The sequence below is a fragment of the Aplidium turbinatum genome, chromosome 13, assembly GCF_918807975.1.
Source record: "Aplidium turbinatum chromosome 13, kaAplTurb1.1, whole genome shotgun sequence".
Classification (NCBI taxonomy): domain Eukaryota; kingdom Metazoa; phylum Chordata; class Ascidiacea; order Aplousobranchia; family Polyclinidae; genus Aplidium; species Aplidium turbinatum.
The window spans coordinates 23,546,401-23,568,211 of NC_137484.1; the positions used below are offsets into that span (position 1 = coordinate 23,546,401).

Below are 21,811 nucleotides of genomic sequence, written 5' to 3' on the forward strand. Positions count from 1 at the left end.
TGGGCAAAAACTATTTCCCAACCATTCAGACTTTCGAGTGTTCAATACAAATTACTTCCTTTAGCCACAAAACTTGTTGTTCTCATCTCGTTTGCTTCGAATTTTCGAAGTATTTCGTTTCGACCTAAAAGTTTCTTTTGAAAAGCAAAGTCCAATTTTTCACATTCATCCAATGTTTGAAGATGTTGAATCAATGTAAAATGCCTGATTTTGTTCGCCAGTGATTTAACCCAAATAGAATTGTGGTTTAATTAAATCCAAAGTTTGATTGAATTGAATTAAGTTTAACTACTAGATTCACCCGGACAGTAGAGCAGAAATTGATTTTCATTGATTCAACGTTCACAGATGTTGATACAAAAGCATGCTTTGCTGGCTGGCAATAAACAGCTCTTTGTTAATTAGGTCATGCATTGGTGTTAATTAGGTCATCCTCTTCTTTTTTCATTTTTTTCCCATGCTGCCCTGCTTTCAAATTTATTCACAGTGATTGTGACGGCTTGAGGGCTTGTACGAATTACAAAGATAATATTGCGGTGCTTTGGTATGTCAGCAAGGTCCACCAATGAAATTGCGGAAGATTTTAAGCCTACAAGCTCCAGCCTCGAATAATATCATTAGTCGCCTGGAAAAGCATTGGTGAGTGCATATGTAGCTACTGCATATCGCTGTTTTTATTGTTGTTAGCATTTTTGATAAAGCATGAGATGGTTCAATTAGTTCAATGTAGTAGCCTACTATAATTAATTATAATGCAATACCGATACATAATTATTCATAAATTTAGATTTTAGGACACACCTGGGTGTGTACTGTGCAGTGCATTGATTTTTGTGTTAGTTTTGATAATACTAAATAGCTTATCTCCTGTTTTTTCAATGAAGTCAACTTTTTGTAGCAAGCTTGCGCGGTGCGTTTTTTGTAAGGATTCTGAAAGTAAGGAAAAGGTTCCAGATGCTTATTTAATAGATCAATGAAAAGTCAATTCAATACCATTACTTATTTCAAGTCAGTTTGTTTTAAATGGACACTGGTAAGCAAAGGGTTTCCTCCTACATTGATAAAAAAAGCTCACCCTCAATAATTTGTTTATTTCTATGTCGCCAGTTTTGTGGCTCGGACTACTGTGTTGTATCGCAATTTTGCAATTTTGATACGATCTAATTGATTAAAAGCAATTAGTTTTAACATAAAATCTAAAAAAACACTAAATTATTTGGTCAAGTTTTTGTTAGGTCATTAAAGTCATTTTCACATTTTAAAGTAAATTGTTTTGAATATTCAGGTCGATGAAAACTTGCTCTATTTGTGAGGAATAGGCTGATGATGATGGATGATGGTGATGACGGATGATGATGAGGCTACATCAGATTTCGATAATCCTTTTTCACTCCAAGCACAAGCATGGTCAGCTTAAGCATTTACCCCTTTACCTTATGTTTCTTTTTCAACAAATTCTCAGTTTTTAATGAATAATAACTACAGACAAAGCTTCTGTAGTTAATTTAATGCAAGGTTGCATGAAAAAGGTGTTTATTACAGTGACGAAAAATCATAATTTTGTATTTGTAATAGAAGTAATTCGCAAAATCTTTGAAGAAATGATTTCAAAGTTTATTTTTAGCAGGATAATTCTCATTTTCTTTTCCAGACTGTTGTAATCAATGTAATTCTGAGTTTATCCATGGGAGATACTTTCAGAGCTTTTTCAGTGTGATTAGTTCATTGCTTTATGGGAAAAGTTGCTTGTTAGAGTTAGTTACGTGGCTTCAGCAACCAACCTTTTCCACTAGACATATTGGTTTGGACCAGCAATTGGCAATTTATCCCAATGACATTATTATTTTTAGATGGAGTACGAAGAACGCATAACTTGTCCACAGCAACAAATTGAAATATCCATGCCGCTATTTCAGACTGGCTGAAATACGCAAGAGATAGGGATTGAGAAGTTTGAGAAGAGGAAGACAGGAAATTTGATTTAATTTGCATCATGCCCTTTTCTAGACCGCTGTTATATTTAGCATGTTCTTTGTTTTTGCTGTGATGGTTAGAAATAAAAACAAACTTAACTGCCATCTGTCCTACTTTTTGCTTGTATGAGTGCCTTTTCTAGCAATGTTTTACCGAGTGGAATGCTAGTATGATAGGTGATAAGGTTTACTGCGAATTGAGGCCTCGATCCCACGTCTTCGTGGTCATCATTTTCAGCACAGATTAACTCGAAAAAAGTGAGTTAACAACATGCCACCATGTGGTCAAAGTTAAGAAACGTTTTCGGTTTGGTGAGCAAATGATGGCCAACGCTAGGCCCACGTGTAACCAAATTGTTTTTGCCACAGAGGGGATGATTGTAAATTGCGTCTTCCACGTCGACCCAACGAAAGCGTTTGGTCGTAGGTTGGCCAACAGTGCACTAACGTTGGTTCTACGATTAAACAACTCTTTATTGCCACAGTGAGGATAGTTGTAGGCTAAATTGCGTCGTGGATCCCACGTCGAACCAACGAAAGCGTTTGGTCGTCAGGTTGGCCAACAGTGCACCAAAGTTGGGTCTACGATTAGCCAAGCATTTTTTTTGCTACAGTGAGGATAGTTGTAAATTGCGTCATGGATTCCACGTCGAACCGACGAAAGCGTTTGATTGTAGGTGGCAAATGGTCGGGAAAGGGTTGGCCAACAGTGCATCAACGTTGGGTCTACGATTAGCCAAGCATTTTTTCGCCACAGTGAGGATAGTTGTAAATTGCGTCGTGGATTCCACGTCGAACCGACGAAAGCGTTTGGTCGTCAGGTTGGTCGCAGGTGGCAAATGGTCGGGAAAGGGTTGGCCAACAGTGCATCAACGTTGGGTCTACGATTAGCCAAGCCTTTTTTCGCCACAGTGAGGATAGTTGTAAATTGCGTCGTGGATCCCACGTCGAACCAACGAAAGCGTTTGGTCGCAGGTTGGTCGCAGGTGGCAAATGGTTGGGAAAGGGTTGGCCAACAGTGTGCCACCGGGGGATCGACGTTTAACCAACCGATTTTTGTGACTGACGATTCGCCCAAGGTGGCCCGCTGGCCAAATTTGTTACGCGCCAACGTCGGAAACCAACGGAGGGCCCACGGGACGTTTCCGATGGTCTAACGTTGGACCAACGACACGTTGTTGTGCGGGTTACTCCTGCAAGAAACCCACACCACCGAAGCATCGAAGTCAAAGATCAGTGGATATACCCTGGCAGCATGCACCGATAGCAATATTTATGGAATAGCCACATATGTAAAGAACTCCGCTAAGTGGATACCGATTGCTTCATCCAATCCTGACTGTGAAGTTAAATGGACAGCCACTGAAATCGAAGGCACAGCTGTGATCAACGTGTATAAACCACCAAATACACGTCTGCAAGCTAACTCCATTCCCGCCTTTGCTCCACCATGCATATATGCCGGAGACTTCAATGCCCACAGCACAACCTAGGGCTACCGCCATTCAAATGCAGATGGCATAGCGCTTGAATCATAGGCAGCTGTCACTGGTATCCAATTAATGTTCAACCCAAAACAACCAGACAGTTTTTTGTCAGGAAGATGGAAAACAACAACCAATCCAGATCTGGCCTTTGCCAACCTAAAAGGACCTTTACAAAATCGTACCATCCTTAGCCCCTTTCCTAAGTCCCAACATAGACCATCGCTCATCACCCCTGAAAACCCATTCAACCCAGTCCCAAGCAAACCTGTAAAGAGGTGGAATTTTCGCAAGGCAAACTGGACCAAGTTCACACTCCTGGTTGAAAAGAAAACCCGGCATCTCCCAGAACCAACTTCTGACGGACTGGAGAAGTCTTATAAAGCCTTCTGCGAAACCTTACTCGTGGCAGCAAAGAACTCCATCCCCCGTGGATTCCGTCGTCAATTTATAACTTACCATCATGGGACGAAGAATGCAACAAACGCTATGATGCGTTCCTGGCCTCAAAAACCAGTGAAGAGACATCCATGACTGCCACTGATCTGTTAAAACACCTCAACGTGAAACGTAAGCAGCGTTGGGAAGATACAGTGCAAGGCATTGACTTCACCCACTCAAGCAGAGCTGCATGGAAAACCTTCAATCGCCTTACAGGCCGCACCTCCAATCCTAAACGATGCCCTGTAATCGCTAACGCCATAGCACAACAGCTCCTAGCCAATCCACAACTCATAACACAACTCTCATAATCAACTCGTCATAATACAACTCCCATAATCACATAATCAACTCAATAATAATCATTACGCAAACTACACCGCTATTTATAGAAAGTTGTTTCGGTCTAGTAACATCGAGAAGGTTACGTAATGTCACATTGTTCTGTCAGGTTGCAATAAATGTCAACAAGCAGAAGCTTAAAGAAGTCTAAAGAATGTCACGTAGGGTATAAGATTCTTACATAATAAATATTTCGCAATCGGACATCTACTGTTAAACATCCTTATGACGTCATGACAAACGACGCTCAGAAATTATGAAAAACAACACAACATTCCAGATTTGCATGCTTACAGACGATTCTGGAAATGCGTTACATAATACAGATTTCTCATTCAAAGGTTACTTCAAGTCAATACCCGATAATAACACATCGCTCAAAATTCCATAATGAAAACAGCACATTCTGTCAAGACGCAAAGTAGCCCGACGCGACGCCTTGCACATTGATTGTGACAGTCCTAAAGTTCCACAAAACTTGCTTGGATTCGTCCACTTGAATCTTCAAGCACAGATGGATTGTCTTTAATCTTCTTTCTTGCCAATGAATGTCAAAGTTGTTTTCCTTCAGAACCAACAAAGAAACGCCTTTAATTTTCAGCTTGAAGTTCTTCAGTACCAACTGAGAAGAAATGTCTTTAATTTTCTTTTGCTTCTGTAGACTACCAACCAACAAGATCTTCTTTTTTTATTTCTTTGCTTCTGTAGCCTACACTAGACAGAGTAACGTCTTTTATTATTTAAGGTCACAGCGGTAAACCATAATCTCTTCGTGGGAAAATTGTAACATAAGATTTCCGGATCCGTTCGTCTGTATGTAATGACCGAAAAAGAAACACTCTTTTGAAACGTCTATTCAAAAAGTGTATTTCTGTAAAATTAGCCCGCGGCTATCGAAAATGAGGTGCAACGCGGTACACCACTAAAAACTTGTCACTACAATCCAAACTACTTAATTAAAAGACGGAAATTTTGTCCAGCTAGCAAGCAATAAGCAAAACAGTTAAATATGCGACCAACTTCCAAGTAACAATTTTAAGAATGATCAGAATACATGGTAATATCTCAAACGCACGTAAGCAGTTAATGTGACGCAATAATGAAAGGCATTGTCAAGCAATTCAAACAGGTGTTCAAAGGTGATGATGCAATGTTTCATCAGGTCTTATGAACGATGGTGCAATATTGGCTCATTTTTTAGGAAAAATTCCATGACGTAATACGCTAAGATTCAGTTGACCTGAACGGTTTTATATGACGTTTGATTTGAAAATTCTCCGTAACAGTATATCATAACTTCCCGCACAACAACGTGTCGTTGGTCCAACGTTAGACCATCGGAAACGTCCCGTGGGCCCTCCGTTGGTTTCCGACGTTGGCGCGTAACAAATTTGGCCAGCGGGCCACCTTGGGCGAATCGTCAGTCACAAAAATCGGTTGGTTAAACGTCGATCCCCCGGTGGCACACTGTTGGCCAACCCTTTCCCGACCATTTGCCACCTGCGACCAACCTGCGACCAAACGCTTTCGTTGGTTCGACGTGGGATCCACGACGCAATTTACAACTGTCCTCACTGTGGCGAAAAAAGGCTTGGCTAATCGTAGACCCAACGTTGATGCACTGTTGGCCAACCCTTTCCCGACCATTTGCCACCTGCGACCAACCTGACGACCAAACGCTTTCGTCGGTTCGACGTGGAATCCACGACGCAATTTACAACTATCCTTACTGTGGCAAAAAAATGCTTGGCTAATCGTAGACCCAACGTTGATGCACTGTTGGCCAACCCTTTCCCGACCATTTGCCACCTACGATCAAACGCTTTCGTCGGTTCGACGAGGAATCCATGACGCAATTTACAACTATCCTCACTGTGGCAAAAAAAATGCTTGGCTAATCGTAGACCCAACTTTGGTGCACTGTTGGCCAACCTGACGACCAAACGCTTTCGTTAGTTCGACGTGGGATCCACGACGCAATTTAGCCTACAACTATCCTCACTGTGGCAAAAAAGAGTTGTTTAATCGTAGAACCAACGTTAGTGCACTGTTGGCCAACCTACGACCAAACGCTTTCGTTGGGTCGACGTGGAAGACGCAATTTACTATCATCCCCTCTGGCGAAAACGATTTGGTTACTCGTGGGCCTAGCGTTGGCCATCATTTGCTAATCTACGACCAAACGCTCACGTTTTGCTCTGACAAGGGTTAGACATTACAACCTCACCAAACCGAAAACGTTTCTTAACTTTGACCACATGGTGGCGTGTTGTTAACTCACTTTTTTCGAGTTAATCTGTGCTGAAAATGATGACCACGAAGACGTGGGATCGAGGCCTCAATTCGCAGTAAACCTTATCACCTATCATACTAGCATTCCACTCGGTACAACATTGCTAGAAAAGGCACTCATACAAGCAAAGAGTAGGACAGATGGCAGTTAAGTTTGTTTTTATTTCTAACCATCACAGCAAAAACAAAGAACATGCTAAATATAACAGCGGTCTAGAAAAGGGCATGAGGCAAATTAAATCAAATTTCCTGTCTTCCTCTTCTCAAACTTCTCAGTCCTCATTTCTTGCGTATTTCAGCCAGTCTGAAATAGCGGCATGGATATTTGAATTTGTTGCTGTGGACAAGTTATGGGTTCTTCGTACTCCATCTAAAAATAATAATGTCATTGGGATAAATTGCCAATAGCTGGTCCAAGCCAACATGTCTAGTGGAAAAGGTTGGTTGCTGAAGCCACGTAACTAACTCTAACAAGCAACTTTTTCCCATAAAGCAATGAACTAATCACACTGAAAAAGTTCTGAAAGTATCTCCCATGAATAAACTCAGAATTACATTGATTACAACAGTCTGGAAAAGAAAATGAGAATTATCCTGCTACAAATAAACTTTGAAATCATTTCTTCAAAGATTTTGCGAATTACTTCTATTACAAATACAAAATTATGATTTTTCGTCACTGTAATAAACACCTTTTTCATGCAACCTTGCATTAAATTAACTACAGAAGCTTTGTCTGTAGTTATTATTCATTAAAAACTGAGAGTTTGTTGAAAAAGAAACATAAGGTAAAGGGGTAAATGCTTAAGCTGACCATGCTTGTGCTTGTAGTGAAAAAGGATTATCGAAATCTGATGTAGCCTCATCATCATCCGTCATCACCATCATCCATCATCATCAGCCTATTCCTCACAAATAGAGCAAGTTTTCGTCGACCTGAATATTCAAAACAATTTACTTTAAAATGTGAAAATGACCTTAATGACCTAACAAAAACTTGACCCAATAATTTAGTGTTTTTTTAGATTTTATGTTAAAAATAATTGCTTTTAATCAATTAGATCGTACCAAAATTGCGATACAAGACAGTAGTCTGAGCCACAAAACTGGCGACATAAAAATAAACAAATTATTGAGGGTGAGCTTTTTTTATCAATGTAGGAGGAAACATTTTGCTTACCAGTGTCCATTTAAAACAAACTGACTTAAAATAAGTAATGGTATTGAATTGACTTTTCATTGATCTATTAAACAAGCATCTGGAATCTTTTCGTTACTTTCAGAATCCTTACAAAAAACGCACCGCGCAAGCTTGCTACAAAAAGTTGACTTCATCGAAAAAACAGGAGATAAGCTATTTAGTATTATCGAAACTAACACAAAAATCAATGCACTGCACAGTACACACCCAGGTGTGTCCTAAAATCTAAATTTATGAATAATTATGTATCGGTATTGCATTATAATTAATTATAGTAGGCTACTACATTGAACTAATTGAACCATCTCATGCTTTATCAAAAATGCTAACAACAATAAAAACAGCGATATGCAGTACCTAGTATACACTCACCAATGCTTTTCCAGGCGACTAATGATAGTATTCGAGGCTGGAGCTTGTAGGCTTAAAATCTTTCGCAATTTCATTGGTTGGACCTTGCTGACATACCAAAGCACCGCAATATTATCTTTGTAATTCGTACAAGCCCTCAAGCCGTCACAACTCACTGTGAATAAATTTGAAAGCAGGGCAGCATGGGAAAAAAATGAAAAAAGAAGAGGATGACCTAATTAACACCAATGCATGACCTAATTAACAAAGAGCTGTTTATTGCCAGCCAGCAAAGCATGCTTTTGTATCAACATCTGTGAACGTTGAATCAATGAAAATCAATTTCTGCTCTGTTGTCCGGGTGAATCTAGTAGTTAAACTTAATTCAATTCAATCAAACTTTGGATTTAATTAAACCACAATTCTATTTGGGTTAAATCACTGGCGAACAAAATCAGGCATTTTACATTGATTCAACATCTTCAAACATTGGATGAATGTGAAAAAATTGGACTTTGCTTTTCAATAGAAACTTTTAGGTCGAAACGAAATACTTCGAAAATTCGAAGCAAACGAGATGAGAACAACAAGTTTTGTGGCTAAAGGAAGTAATTTGTATTGAACACTCGAAAGTCTGAATGGTTGAGAAATAGTTTTGCCCACCACAAACATTCATATGATCACTTGTAGGCTACTTTATGGGGGATATTTGCGGTTACTGTAAAAACATGATGAAATCATTTTTTTGGTCCAAATTAAATTATTTTATTTTGATGTAGTTAATTCTAGTCAAACGTTAAATACGGCAGATGTAGGCTAACGAAAATCCTTATCCTCAAACAAGACAAAATTTTTGCATTTTGAGTTTTCTTGGTTGTATTTTCAACAAAATATTATTTTTATATGAATTTTTGGCGACGGCTTATATTTCATTTTCAAAAATTTCCGATATCCAACCGATTTACTGACTTATAAACTATTGAAAAGCTGTAAAAACGTTTATCAAAAGATGAATTTCTTTAATCAAATTTATGCAGCATTTGGTCATGCAACATTTTAATATAGGCTATTTGTATGAGTGATTGTAACACTTTGTTTCGTGAGACTTGTGTTTTCTCTAATTGAAAACTATTTGATTCAATTGCGTAGGCTAAGCATTTTGAATTCTATGGACTTTGAGTCTGATTGCAAATAAATAAATAAAATAAAATTAAGATTTTTTGGCAAAAGGTTTGCTCACAACCGAATGCCCACGGCGACGAACGCGCTGTGGGAATGGCTCAACGCCGCGTCAACAAACTATTTTTATATAGCGTTTTTGTTAGAATAAACCTTTGTTTACTTTAATTTCGTCAAATTGTAGCATAGGCTATACTGGCCAATGCTTCGAATTATTTTGTTGTGAATACGAAAAATGATATTTGTCGTAGAAAGGTTGGTTCACAACCGAATGCCCACGGCGACGAACGCGCCGTGGGGCCACCATTGGCACAACGTCGCGTCAACAAACTATTTTTTACATAGCGTTTTTGTTAGAATAAACCTTTGTTCACTTTAAATTTGTCAAATTGTAGCATATACTGGCCAATACTTCGAATTATTTTGTTGTGAATACGAAAAATGATATTTGTTGTAGAAAGGTTGATTCACAACCGAATGCCCACGGCGACGAACGCGCTGTGGGGCCCACCATTGGCTCAACGTCGCGTCAACAAACTATTTTTTACATAGCGTTTTTGTTAGAATAAACCTTTGTTCACTTTAATTTCGTCAAATTGTAGCATATACTGGCCAATGCTTCGAATTATTTTGTTGTGAATACGAAAAATGATATTTGTTGTAGAAAGGTTGATTCACAACCGAATGCCCACGGCGACGAACGCGCTGTGGAGCCCACCATTGGCTCAACGTCGCTTCAACAAAATATTTTTTATATAGCGTTTTTGTTAGAATAAACCTTTGTTCACTTTAATTTCGTCAAATTGTAACATATACTGGCCAATGCTTCGAATTATTTTGTTGTGAATACGAAAAATGATATTTGTTGTAAAAAGGTTGGTTCACAACCGAATGCCCACGGCGACGAACGCGCTGTGGGGTCCACCATTGGCACAACGTCGCGTCAACAACTATATTAGTCATATTAAATTTTTGTTGAAATGAACTTTAAAAATTCTTCATTTCACAGAATTATAATACATACTTGCCATATCTCTTAATTCGTTTGCCAGAAACACCAAAATTGAGATTTATTCTCAAAAGGTTGGCTGACAACCGAATGCCCACGGTGACGTACGTGACGTTGGTTCTTCGTTGGTTCAACGTTGTGTTAACAACCTATTTATGATATTGACGTTTGTTGAAATAAAAATTTATAAAAGCTTCAATTCACAGAATTGTAATGGGTACTTTTCATTATGTAAGATTATTTCACCCGGAATATCAAAATAAACAATCGGTGGCTGGAGGTTGGTTTTCAACTGAATGCCCACGACGACAAATGCGACGTTGGCCCACCATTGTCTTAGCATTGTGTCCACAACCAAGTTTTACACAATATATATTTGGTAAAAAAAATGTTTTATGTGGTTTATATCACCAAATTATAACATGTTGTACCCTTTTTTACTGATTCTTTGTCCAGTTAAAGAAATAATGTTAGTTGGCAAATGGTTGTTTTGCGGCGAAAAGCCGACCGCGACGTTCGCGACCGTTGGCCAACGATCAGCCGACATTGTTTGCTGTGCGGGTTGGGAGTCTTCTACCGATGCTGTCAATCACGACTTTTCAAATTTTCAGTCCTGTACCGGTTGAAACAATACGTCTTAAGTATTTTTTGCTGTGGCCTATAAAACTTATTTAGGCTACGTTTTGCGCAAATGACTGTCGCCGACTCGCGACTGATTGCGACTCGTGATCTCACTTCTTTTTAAGTTTTCTTGCAATTCCCTGTAAGCAACGCAGCTTTGCGGTCCCAATTCAATTTTTCCGCGCCCGAAAATTCGGGCCGCAGCCAGTGGTCAGAGAATCATTGACTGAAAGCCTTGATACGGATACCACCTGAGACATGTCGCTCGGAACCAGGGCCTGATTAAGGTTCACGGGGGCCCGAGGCACAGCTAAGTTTAGGGGCCCCTATTGGCAATCGCTTTCGATGCAGAGCAGGAGTGCTCAACTGTTAGCCTACTGCAAAATCGTTACACAATTTGAAATTGTTACTCAAAAATAACAAGTGTGCACATACTGGCACAACAACTTTCGCTACCTACGCCTACGGTAGAAAGTGCTATAAAGTGGACCGGCTGATAATTTGGACCACTGCTGTTTTTTCAATGACTGAAGTAAATAATTTCATGGTTTGTGAACAGCTTGAATTAACCTTTCTTACTGACCTAGTTTTTACTGTTTCAGAATTCAGATTCAAAGGATTGAGCAGGTTCTTTGTTGTTACTAGAGGTTTTGTGTTTTGGGGGTCTGCGATGTTATTTTGCTGGTTCAAACTATTGAGAATTTTTCAAATATTGCTACAGTTACAAAAGATTATACAAAAGTAATCTGCAGGAGAGGCATTACTAATGACTATGTGCCAAAATCTTGAAGAAATGTCCACTGTTTAGTCTTAGTTTATTAATTCTAAATGACACCAAGCAACATAAGATTATGCTAACTGTAATATGGACCACCTAACTGTTTGGTAATATGGTCCAGTGGTCCAGGTTATGGTCAATTGGTAGAAATTTGTTTCTCAGTAATGAAGACAGGCATAGAAATGAAGTTCCATGAGATTTATGCATTTTTTTCAAACTTTTTAGAGTGCATCATAAAATATATTTGTAACTTGCTTTCTTATAGTGATAAAAGCTATTACCAGTAATTTGCATAATCACTTTGATATTATAAACAATTTGATTAAATTCTGATGACATGTCTAAGCATGGAAATTGGATTTAAAATGGATTTAAATGCAGTAAATGGATTTAAAAAAGCAGGAATTTACCCCATTAATCCTCTTGTATTTGATGAAAGTGATTTTCCCTCAGCTGAAGTTACTGACAAGCCTCATGAAGTAGACACCTCTCCAAACAATGTATCACCGCTGATAATTGATGATCAAGATATGTCTACTCAAGATGCAATTTCTCGAAACATTTCACCTTTGTCACAAGATGTGGTAAACATTGAGAAAGTGGCAAAAAATTCTATCATGTCAACAGAATTAAATGCTGGAACTTTAGCTGATGCACTGTATGAAGCAATCTCACAAGCACCAGGACCATCGTCATTGAGTGTTAAGAACTTACAACCTTGTTCAGTTGGCATTTCATGTAGGGTATCTGTCGAGGACATGAGCCCACTTCCAAAACAAGTTACGAAGGGAAGAAAACGTAGAAAAACTACAAAGGCTACTGTGCTGACAGGTACGCCACACAAACATAAAATCAAGTTCACAGAAAAAGCTAAACCAGCAAAACAAGTGAGAAAAGGCTTAACCTTTTAAGTTTTCAAAAAAGAGAGGTATTCCAAGCAATGCTGCTTCTGCATGCACTTGTCTTGTGTGTGACGAGTCCACTGATGAGGATTGGATTCAGTGTTGTCAGTGCAAGAAATTGGCCCATGAAATTTGTGCTGATATATCAAATGCTCATTTTTACTATTGTGACAACTGTGCCAACGATCAATGATTTGAAACTTGTTTGAGATGACTATCATGAACGTTTCAGACTATTTTTATTTATTGAGTGTTTGTGTTCTATTTCATGCCTTTGAAGTTTGACTTCCTTGATATATTTACTTTCACATGACAACTGTCCATATTACAGTATGGTGGTCCATATTATGAAACAGGGTGGTCCATTTTAGAAACTGGGTTGATAATATGGACCACTATAAAAAAAAAATAATAATGTAGTATTCTTTGTTTGTATTAAGTTTTTTTGATTGGAATTGTTTTTGCAAACCAACTAGCCTATAACTAATCAAGTAAAGTTAGTTGCACCCCAATGTTGTGGATTTTTATAAAAATATTAAGATTTTTCATTAGGTGGTCCAAATTATAGTACTTTCCCTACTAATGTAAAAAATAATGGGGGCCCCCAAAACCAGGGGGCCTGAGGCCTGTGCCTCGTGTGCCTCATGGTTAATCGGGCCCTGCTCGGAACTATTCCTAGCTTGGTGGAAGCTGAAAAAAATATTCCGAATCTTTTTACATAATGTAGAAAACGTTTAAAAGTTGGAAAAAAATTGAAACATATTGTTTAGTATGTTTGCACAACCTAAGCAAAAAAAATCATGATATTGAAAATCAACTTTGTCTTTGCAAGTCGATTAATTAGAGCAGGGGCGTGCAACTGTTTATCGCAATGGGCCACAACGTACAATTATAATGATGCTGAGGGCCAGTCTATCGAATAACACATGAATTTATATGAACAATTTATTTAATGGAAAAGTACACACAATCAAGTTACACATTGAGTTTCAGATATCTTGAAGCTCAGTTTTGTAACAAGCTCAACGTCTTTCTTGTAACCGTGAAATACCTCTTGCTGTTTGCTCAAAGATTTTTTCAACTGCTGCATTTTGTCAACCCGTAATTGACCCACAATGCTATCATATTAGCAGAGTGTTTTGCACAGTAGTGTCGCTTCATATTGTACTCTTTCATTACTGCTATAGTGTTTTGACAAATCAGGCAAACAACATCTTGATTGTGTTGAACGACGAAGTATTTAACTTATACACCACTCATTGTTGAACTTCCGCCTTTCATAATCAACCTTCTTTTTCTTACTTGTAGACATTTTTACTATGCTAAGCTTTTTGTAGAATAAATATTAATATATTCACCACACTGCACCCATAAAGTAAGATTTATGTTACTGAATCATTGGTTCATTGCCAGAAGAACAAGGCGGTTTTCTACAACGCTTACTAATGACGCAACAATAATGCTAATGATGTAATAATGCTAAAAGTCGATAATGCTAATGATGACGTTACAAATAACAACATCCTCCGATCTAACAGTGAAAAGTATTTAAAAACAATGGGCTACTTGATGAAAAATGTGCGGGCCACGTAAATGGGTACCGCGGGCCGTGCTCTGGCTCGCGGGCCGTATGTTGCACGCCTCTGAATTAGAGCATAGTTTAAGCATCCGAAACACAAAAGCATTTTTATTCAAACAAAAACAATTTTAAAAAAGCTACGAAACTGATGCAAGAAAATGCAAGTTCTGGGCCGATTTGAAAGCTACACCCTAGGCGACTGCCTAGGTCACTATAATGGACGCACCGGCCTATGCAGTCCTTGTGAGCGACCCACCACTGCGGTGTAGCCCACTTTGCATGTGTCAACATTTTTTCAAGCCTGCAAAAGGGCCGCGATGTTAGCCTATTCAATTCAATTTATTTTTCATTGCTGGCGCGAATATGTAGAAAACATATTGAGCACATTGAGTGGCGTAGCGGACGGTGGAGTGGTGCCTCACTCCACCGGCCCGTGTCCAAAACTCGATGCTGTCACGGGAAGCCTCTCTTAACTTTTAAAAATATTCCGGGCTTTGACAAAATGATTTTATAAATTTAGTTTTTTTACAGTTTACAACCAAACGTTGGAACTGTACCGACTGCTGTCTTATATTCGTCACCAGCCGGTATTCTGCGGTGCAGTCCAACGTTCTCATAATTCTGTATTGTTTAGCCTACTTTCAAGTTTTAATATTTTTAGCATTGCGTCTGGCAGCACTCGCTAGGTGACTGATTTCGCCTATAAAACAGACTGGTGTGGTAAGGTAGGCACTTTAACATGCAAATATCCAATCCAGCACGAACCAATCAGAAGCTACGCTTTTCATGACGTCATCAAGATTGCGTTTAGGAAGAATAAAGGAAAAACGCAAATTCTAGCTAAATTAAATCATCACTTTGCCATCGGTTGGCTTAACGCATTGGGTTAGGGCGGTAGAAGTCATTACAATGACGTGGGTTTGATTCCCACCTCTGCTATAGCTCTTTTTTCTTCTGTAATTACCAAACAAAGTTCAAAGTAATTATTAATTCTCTGGCTGAATGCTGGAATGGTCACAATAGCAGATAACGTAGATTACGTACAGATAACGTAGCATCTCATTGGTTCGTGGTTGGATTGGATACGCGCGTGGATTATTAGAAATCTGCTTGTTAAAGTGCCTACCGTGTGGTAATCTTCTGCCTTTTTCAATCAACACACTTCTGATGGAATGACGTGACGTTTCTGAATCCGCCTTGATCGCTTCACACGTGGCATAATACAAGATGTACTTCCTGATACCAACAATCTAGTATCGTTGTCAGCCACCCTTAGTCAGAAGCATTCAACCAGCCACCCCAGGAATGTTACAGAATCACTTATCTTTCCACTATTGAGAATGCCACTCACCCACTGTGTTTTCTTGCCATGTTGATGTTATTGAGACAAAATTTCTGATAAATGCAAAATAACCTAATTAACGTAATTGCGCCTCTCAGTGTAAAAGTTTTGTCTTAAATTTAACCACTAATTGAATAAACAAATCCAGATGCAGTTGTTCCCACGAAATATACGGCCTTCTTCACAGAAAGAAAACAACAATCCCAACAGAGTAAATCGAAACTTTTTTGAAAGTTGTTTCAGGAAGACTAAAAGAAAACAATGAAAATTGTGATTATATTCCTACTAATGGTCCTGAGTAAGAGCATGTGAAGACGTAGTGCTTGTAGGCCTACTAAGTATTCTTATAGGCTATTTTACTCCTAAATAAATGTTTGATAGACCAATGTTGCGTAACTTAGCCTGTGTAGGCTACAATATTGCTTTGAAAAGCCAGTTTGTAAATTTTTTACGAAGAGTAACGTAACAGAAAAGGCTTAGAAATGTTACCAGCAAAGTTGTGCGATTGTTTTATCTCAAGTTGTGTCATTTATTTCAGCGGTTTCAGGTGGAAAAGGAAAAGGAGATGTAAATGTAAGTAATGAAATTGCACTCCAATGAATTACTTAGCTTAAAATGCAGTACCTTTCTGATTCTTGTGTTTTGATGTGAATACCAAGTTTTTCTAAGATTCCAAAACAATTGAATTGCTAAAAACAACATTGCCGAGTCTTTGCTTCTTCATCAATACCGCACCCACATAATAAGCAAATGTATTTGCTATATGTAGCCTATCTGCATGTAATTATATATATTGTAATGTTCACAACCAACTTCTGTAATTTCATACGATAGTTTCATATTATCGAGATAGTTTGTGAGGGTACTGACCTCCGGGTCCCATAGATCCCTGTCATATGCAGGGATATCTAAAGAAGGAGATACGAAGGCTCACAGCGATTGCCTTATTCTCACGACACTACCGGGGCGGTAGCTTGTAGCGCGTTAACATCGATTCTTTTTAAAAATGCAGAAAGTTTTGTAGTGTAGCTGGTACAGTCAGCTACAGTCAGAAGACAGTTAGCAAATGTTATGTAGAGCTTATTTAAAGAATACTTATTTAGAAAGACAGTTGAAAAGTTACCAGAAAGCTGTTTTTTAACAAAGGTTTTGCAGTAGGCTAAATGTAAAGCAAGTATACGGGTAGTTGAATCAACAAGTAACTATGAGTATGCAGTAAACATCCAGGTCTGATACTAATAACGCAATGCAGGTTATCATAACAAGATTTATTGCTAATTGTCATTTTACGATAAACAGATATTATTTACGCTAAACAGAAGCCCTTCTACAGTATTGTTAGACGTAATAAAAGCCTTCGTAGCCCCTTCTTTAGATATCCCTGGTCATATGCTGCACGTAATCCAAGGTGCATTCCAGACAGCAAAATTCGTCATTGTTACATTCACTCAACGTCTGCAGACGTTGAGTCGATGTAAAATGACGAATAAACGAAAGAAACCAACGCCAACCCAATTAGCGTTTACTCAACGTCAATACACGTTGATTCAACGTCAATACACGTTGAGTCAACGTCAAAACGGACTGAGTTGCTATCTGTGAGACAGGTTTGTAATTTAAATTAAAAGTTAGATATATCACCATGAAAATTACATCTGCAGTTGTTTGGATATTTTGTGAGAACCAGGTTTAGTCTTTCCCATTTTCTCCTGCAGGAATGCAGCAAACGAGAATTATCTGGAGCTTGCCCCATGAACATTGACGAAGTGTGTGGATCAGATGGAGTGACATATTCGAACAAATGCATTTTGTGTGCTAATAATGTAAAGAAGGAGAAAAGGTTTGTTGGTCTATCCATTTTGCAAATTGCTAGTGATCAATCAGAGTTGTGGAGTGGGGAGAAACATATACGACTTCGACTCCTTATTGGTTTATAACAGGCCGACTCCAGGTTCAGTGTTGCCAGATTTCAAAGATTGCAATTTTTTTTTAGTTTTTGTACTTTTTCAGTTTTGAAAAATTTAATTTCACTTTAAGTTGTGATCGAAATTGGAACGATGACTTTTATAAAAACTAACAAGAACAAACGCTTTTATTTTCTGCTGAAGTTGTAGAGTTCAATACGGAGAACAAGAAACAATATTTCGAAAAAGGACTTCAAACAAAAATTCTATTGTTTATTGTTTTGTGTGAAGCTGGAGTCGAAGTTGGCTTTTTTTAACGACTCCGACTTTGGACAGGACAAAATTATTCCGACTCCACGGCCCTACAGGGAATGACACAATAAATTGTGACTTTGAGCGACTTACCGAGTATAAAGAAATATCTTCACATGTCGTGTATTGTCATTGTTTTGCGGCAACTCACATAGTGGTATAGGAAATACAATGTTTAAAACCGACATTAGTTTAACAACAAAAAGCATATTTCTAATGAGAGTTCAGAAGAAAATGATGCTATTTTTGTTTAACAGAGCTTTATTTTTGTTATGATGCTCTTTTTGTTTAACAGAGCTTAAGTGGACTAATTGAACATCCAGTTACTAAAACAAAACTTTTGGGCTTCCAGTTCATGACAGCCAGGGCCGGATTTACCAATAGGCTAGGCAGGCTGAAGCCTAGGGCCTCAACGTCCAGGGGCCTCGAAATTCGATTTCAAAGTTTGTAATTCTTTTAAAAACTTGACAAGTTTAAACCCTACCTAAAGTAGGCTACCTATATATATCAAGCTTTTCAGAGTATAAAATTCTATACACAAGTTGCAAACAGTCATTATTACGTCGTTACTCGTTTGCATCATAATAGAGGCAATTATTGCTCGCTTTCTGCTGGAAGCTTCTATGTTAAAGTGCCGCAGTCTTCTCTGCAAAAAACAATATGAAATAATTTAATGGTTTTCTTGGAGAATCTAGTGTTTTTTTTAAATTTTGAGAGTGGCAGCATCAACTTTCCTTCTGTTGTTAACGAAGAAGGTTTAGATGATTTGCAGGAAGAATAGGGAGCTTTGCCTCAAGCGTGCAATGCTCTGCAATCTGCATGATAGTGATAACCTTAGCCCACCAGAGTTTTGACTAAAACTGAAAATGGACAACCAAGGTTTAAAACTTTTAAAGGAAGCGTATCCGGAAGATGTTGACCCAAGTCCCGAAACTTACTGATGAACTTCTATGTGCAAGGAAGACTGTTTCTAAGCTTAATGATCACTAACTGCTCAGGAGAGAGATCTTTCTCAAGGCTCAAAAGCATTAAAAATAAACTGAGATCGACAATGTCTTAAGTTGCATGATTTTGCTTTGACAAAAGCTAGAAAAAGAAATTTGATAGTCTAGTCTTAGGCTACTCTATTTGATTGCTGTAACTATTTCTTATGTCCTCAAAAACATTGGCGTAGCCAGGGGGGAGGTTGGGGGTTTCAACCCCTCTTTTGGCACGCGTGCGACGTTACGATATTGAGAATGATGCTTTCAGTCTCTTTATGTCTCTAAAACAAAGCTTGCCTAATTTTAAACGAAACTGCATTAAAAGAGCGAGTTTTGCCAATACCAAACATTCAAATATATCAGCCAGGAATTAGCAACAAGAAAACATAGAGACTTAGCTTTATTTCCAAAAAATGCCGAAGAAAACATGGTCTTATCCTTTTGCTATGCCACCGGACGGTATCATTTCACAGGAATATTCATACCCACATTTTTATTGAAAATGCTCTCAGAATGCACCAAATTCCAAGTAATTTTTCAAAATTTTCTGGGAGAGGCCTCCAGAACCCCACTGCTGGGTGTCGTTTTAGGCGAATACGTCGTCAAAAAAAAAAACCTTTCAAAATTCCTGGCTACGCCACTGCTCGTAAATAAACTTTACAATTATTGTAACGGTTGTTTGATCAGAAAAATTAAAATTAAAAGCAAAACTGCTTTAACTAAATTTTTATTCTTTTAATTAAAAATTTGCACCCATGAATGTGGAAAATTAAAAGAACGAAGAGTTTAATACACTCCTATTTTTAACATTAAACAATGACATGTGATGTTGTTTAGAGAGAATTTCGGAGCTCAAAATAGGGAGGGGCCTCACAAATGGAATAGCCTAGGGCCTCTCACGGTCTAAATCCGGCCCTGATGACAGCGCGACACATTATGCCGCTTTTTCATGATATTACCGCATAGAAACTTCCTCAGTCCACAAATAATTCTTTCTTACATTTGCAACATTGAAGTCATAGTCTGTAGACGTTTAATCAAAAGTTGAGATCAGGACATCAAGAGATTTATAGCCAAGGCATAAAATTCAGCATTGTAGCAAGTGGCCTGCAGCAAAAAGTGATTTTTGTGTTTCAACTGATGTTGGAAGTATGTGCTGGTGGGATGTGCCAGCTGCATAGCCAACTAATGAAAGCTCTAGTTCGACGTTCGATCTTTGTCAAGACACATGCTTTTATCGAACCGGCGCCATATCGAAATTCCAAGCATGCATGGGCAAGACACATAGCGCCCTTTTATGAAGTTAGTACTCTGATCTGGTCAAAACCTCATGCCAAACATAGCATATTTTTTGGTTTGAATCTTTATCCTCGGACTGACAAAGCCTTGATTGGTTATTCCTGATAGTTTCGCATACTTGTAGAGGCTCTTGACGCAGGACCGGTTACCGAGATTGGCAGAGTGAAGTTTCCGATTTTTGAAGTTTTGTTGCCAGGGAATTATTCCATCCATTAGATGCCGCTGAATGGAGAGCATTCCTGAAAATGCGTTGTTCAAGCGCACACCCCGAGATCGAACCAGCGCCGTGTGATCTTAAGCCCGGCGCGCAACCACCGAGTTAACGGGGCTCTACAAGAAAATGCCTACGACCCTTGTTGGAGCTATGGGCCGATAAACTGAACTGGTACAGTAGAATACCCAATTGCTGTATTCTTTTAAAATTATTTTTAGAGCTTTAGTTTTCCAAAAAATTTAACGAGTGAAGAATCTGCTTTGTAAAATCTGAGTGTCTGAAATAAAGTTCTCTCCTGCATTTTTATTGTTTCAGTAACTGGATCACAGTGAAGTCACGTGGAGTCTGCCCTTCACTTACGCGTTCTGACGACTGATTGTGACGTCGTGACAGCAATACTGTTCAAATCGACATAATAAATAGCGCCGACAAATAAATAATTGTACAAACTTCTAGAGGTGTTTAAATTGAAAATATTTTGAAATGAAACGAAATTGAAGTTTCGTCACAAAATAATTTTATGTTGATTTTTTTACAAATTAAGGTCATAGGAAAAAAATGTTTTATTTCGGAATCCACGCAAATTCATTTTTTTCCGCTTGAAATGAAAAGCACGAAATCCGAGAAACGCAAGATATTAAGATTTAAATTTCGGAATGCGTGATCTTTCGCCAATCCTTAGAGGATTTACTTGTTAATCAATTAGATTAACTAATTGTTATTAACTAATTGCTCGGACCTTCTGTTTTGTTGTGTCTTGTCTGTCTTTGGTATAATTAATTAGATGTGCTAAAAAGGAAGATGTTTGGGAAAAATTTTGAAATGAAATTTTTTTGGAGTGAAATGTTTTGGTCTGAATTTCATCTCGAATCAAGCTTCTTGGTGAAGAATTTTTGTCTTTTGATTTGTAATTTTTTTGTAAAATGAAATTTTGTTCCAAATCTCTGTTCAAAATTTTGTTTCAATTTGTTTCAAATCTAAAACGTCTCATTAATCGGTGAACTCGGGTTTAAAAGAAATCATAACTTTATGATTTCAAAAGGCCGTTAACGTCTTGTTGTTAATTTATTGTTACAAAATTGGAAGATTGCGATCAGCCTAGGTCAGCGGTTGGCAACCTGCGGCTCTTCTATCTCTGCGCTCTGGCTCACGTGATACTTTTTTTGTACTAGTTCGTGTCATAATTAAACCATTGTGGTGACCATGAACTGATTGGTTGTGTTTCCCAGTCATGTTAAGAGTTGACAGCTGTTGGAATGGTAAGTACAAATCAGTTCTACAGGGTACGGACAAATAGCTCGAACGAAAGGCTTTCCTGTAAGCGTTAGCTTTTGCTGTAAGCAGTCAATTAGATGGTTTTAGTTTGATGGAGACGAGACCAAATGACTCTTTCAAGGCTAAAGGTTGCCGACCCGTGGTCTAGGTTAATTGTGGCTTGCTTAGATTGATGGAAAGTAATCTTTGGTCAATTATTACGTGCATCTTATTGTCTATGACTATGACTCTACATCACAATAAACCAAAGCGTGAACAGCACAAATAGAAACGATGGTCACAAAAGGTTAGATGGTTAGACTAAGGTTGAAGAAAGCTACGCGGAGGAGG

The 21,811-nt window shown here is 38.3% G+C and overlaps 1 protein-coding gene across 1 annotated transcript; it reads left to right on the forward strand.

The window, feature by feature from the left end:
- Nucleotides 1–11,903: 11,903 nt before the first annotated feature.
- Nucleotides 11,904–21,675, forward strand: LOC145782214 (uncharacterized). The gene is made up of 4 exons (XM_082593986.1): nt 11,904–12,502; nt 16,033–16,067; nt 17,210–17,334; nt 20,522–21,675. Exons 1-4 carry the CDS (start codon nt 12,004–12,006, stop codon nt 20,580–20,582), a joined length of 720 nt encoding a protein of 239 aa, XP_082450112.1. The 5' UTR covers nt 11,904–12,003; the 3' UTR covers nt 20,583–21,675.
- Nucleotides 21,676–21,811: the final 136 nt, after the last annotated feature.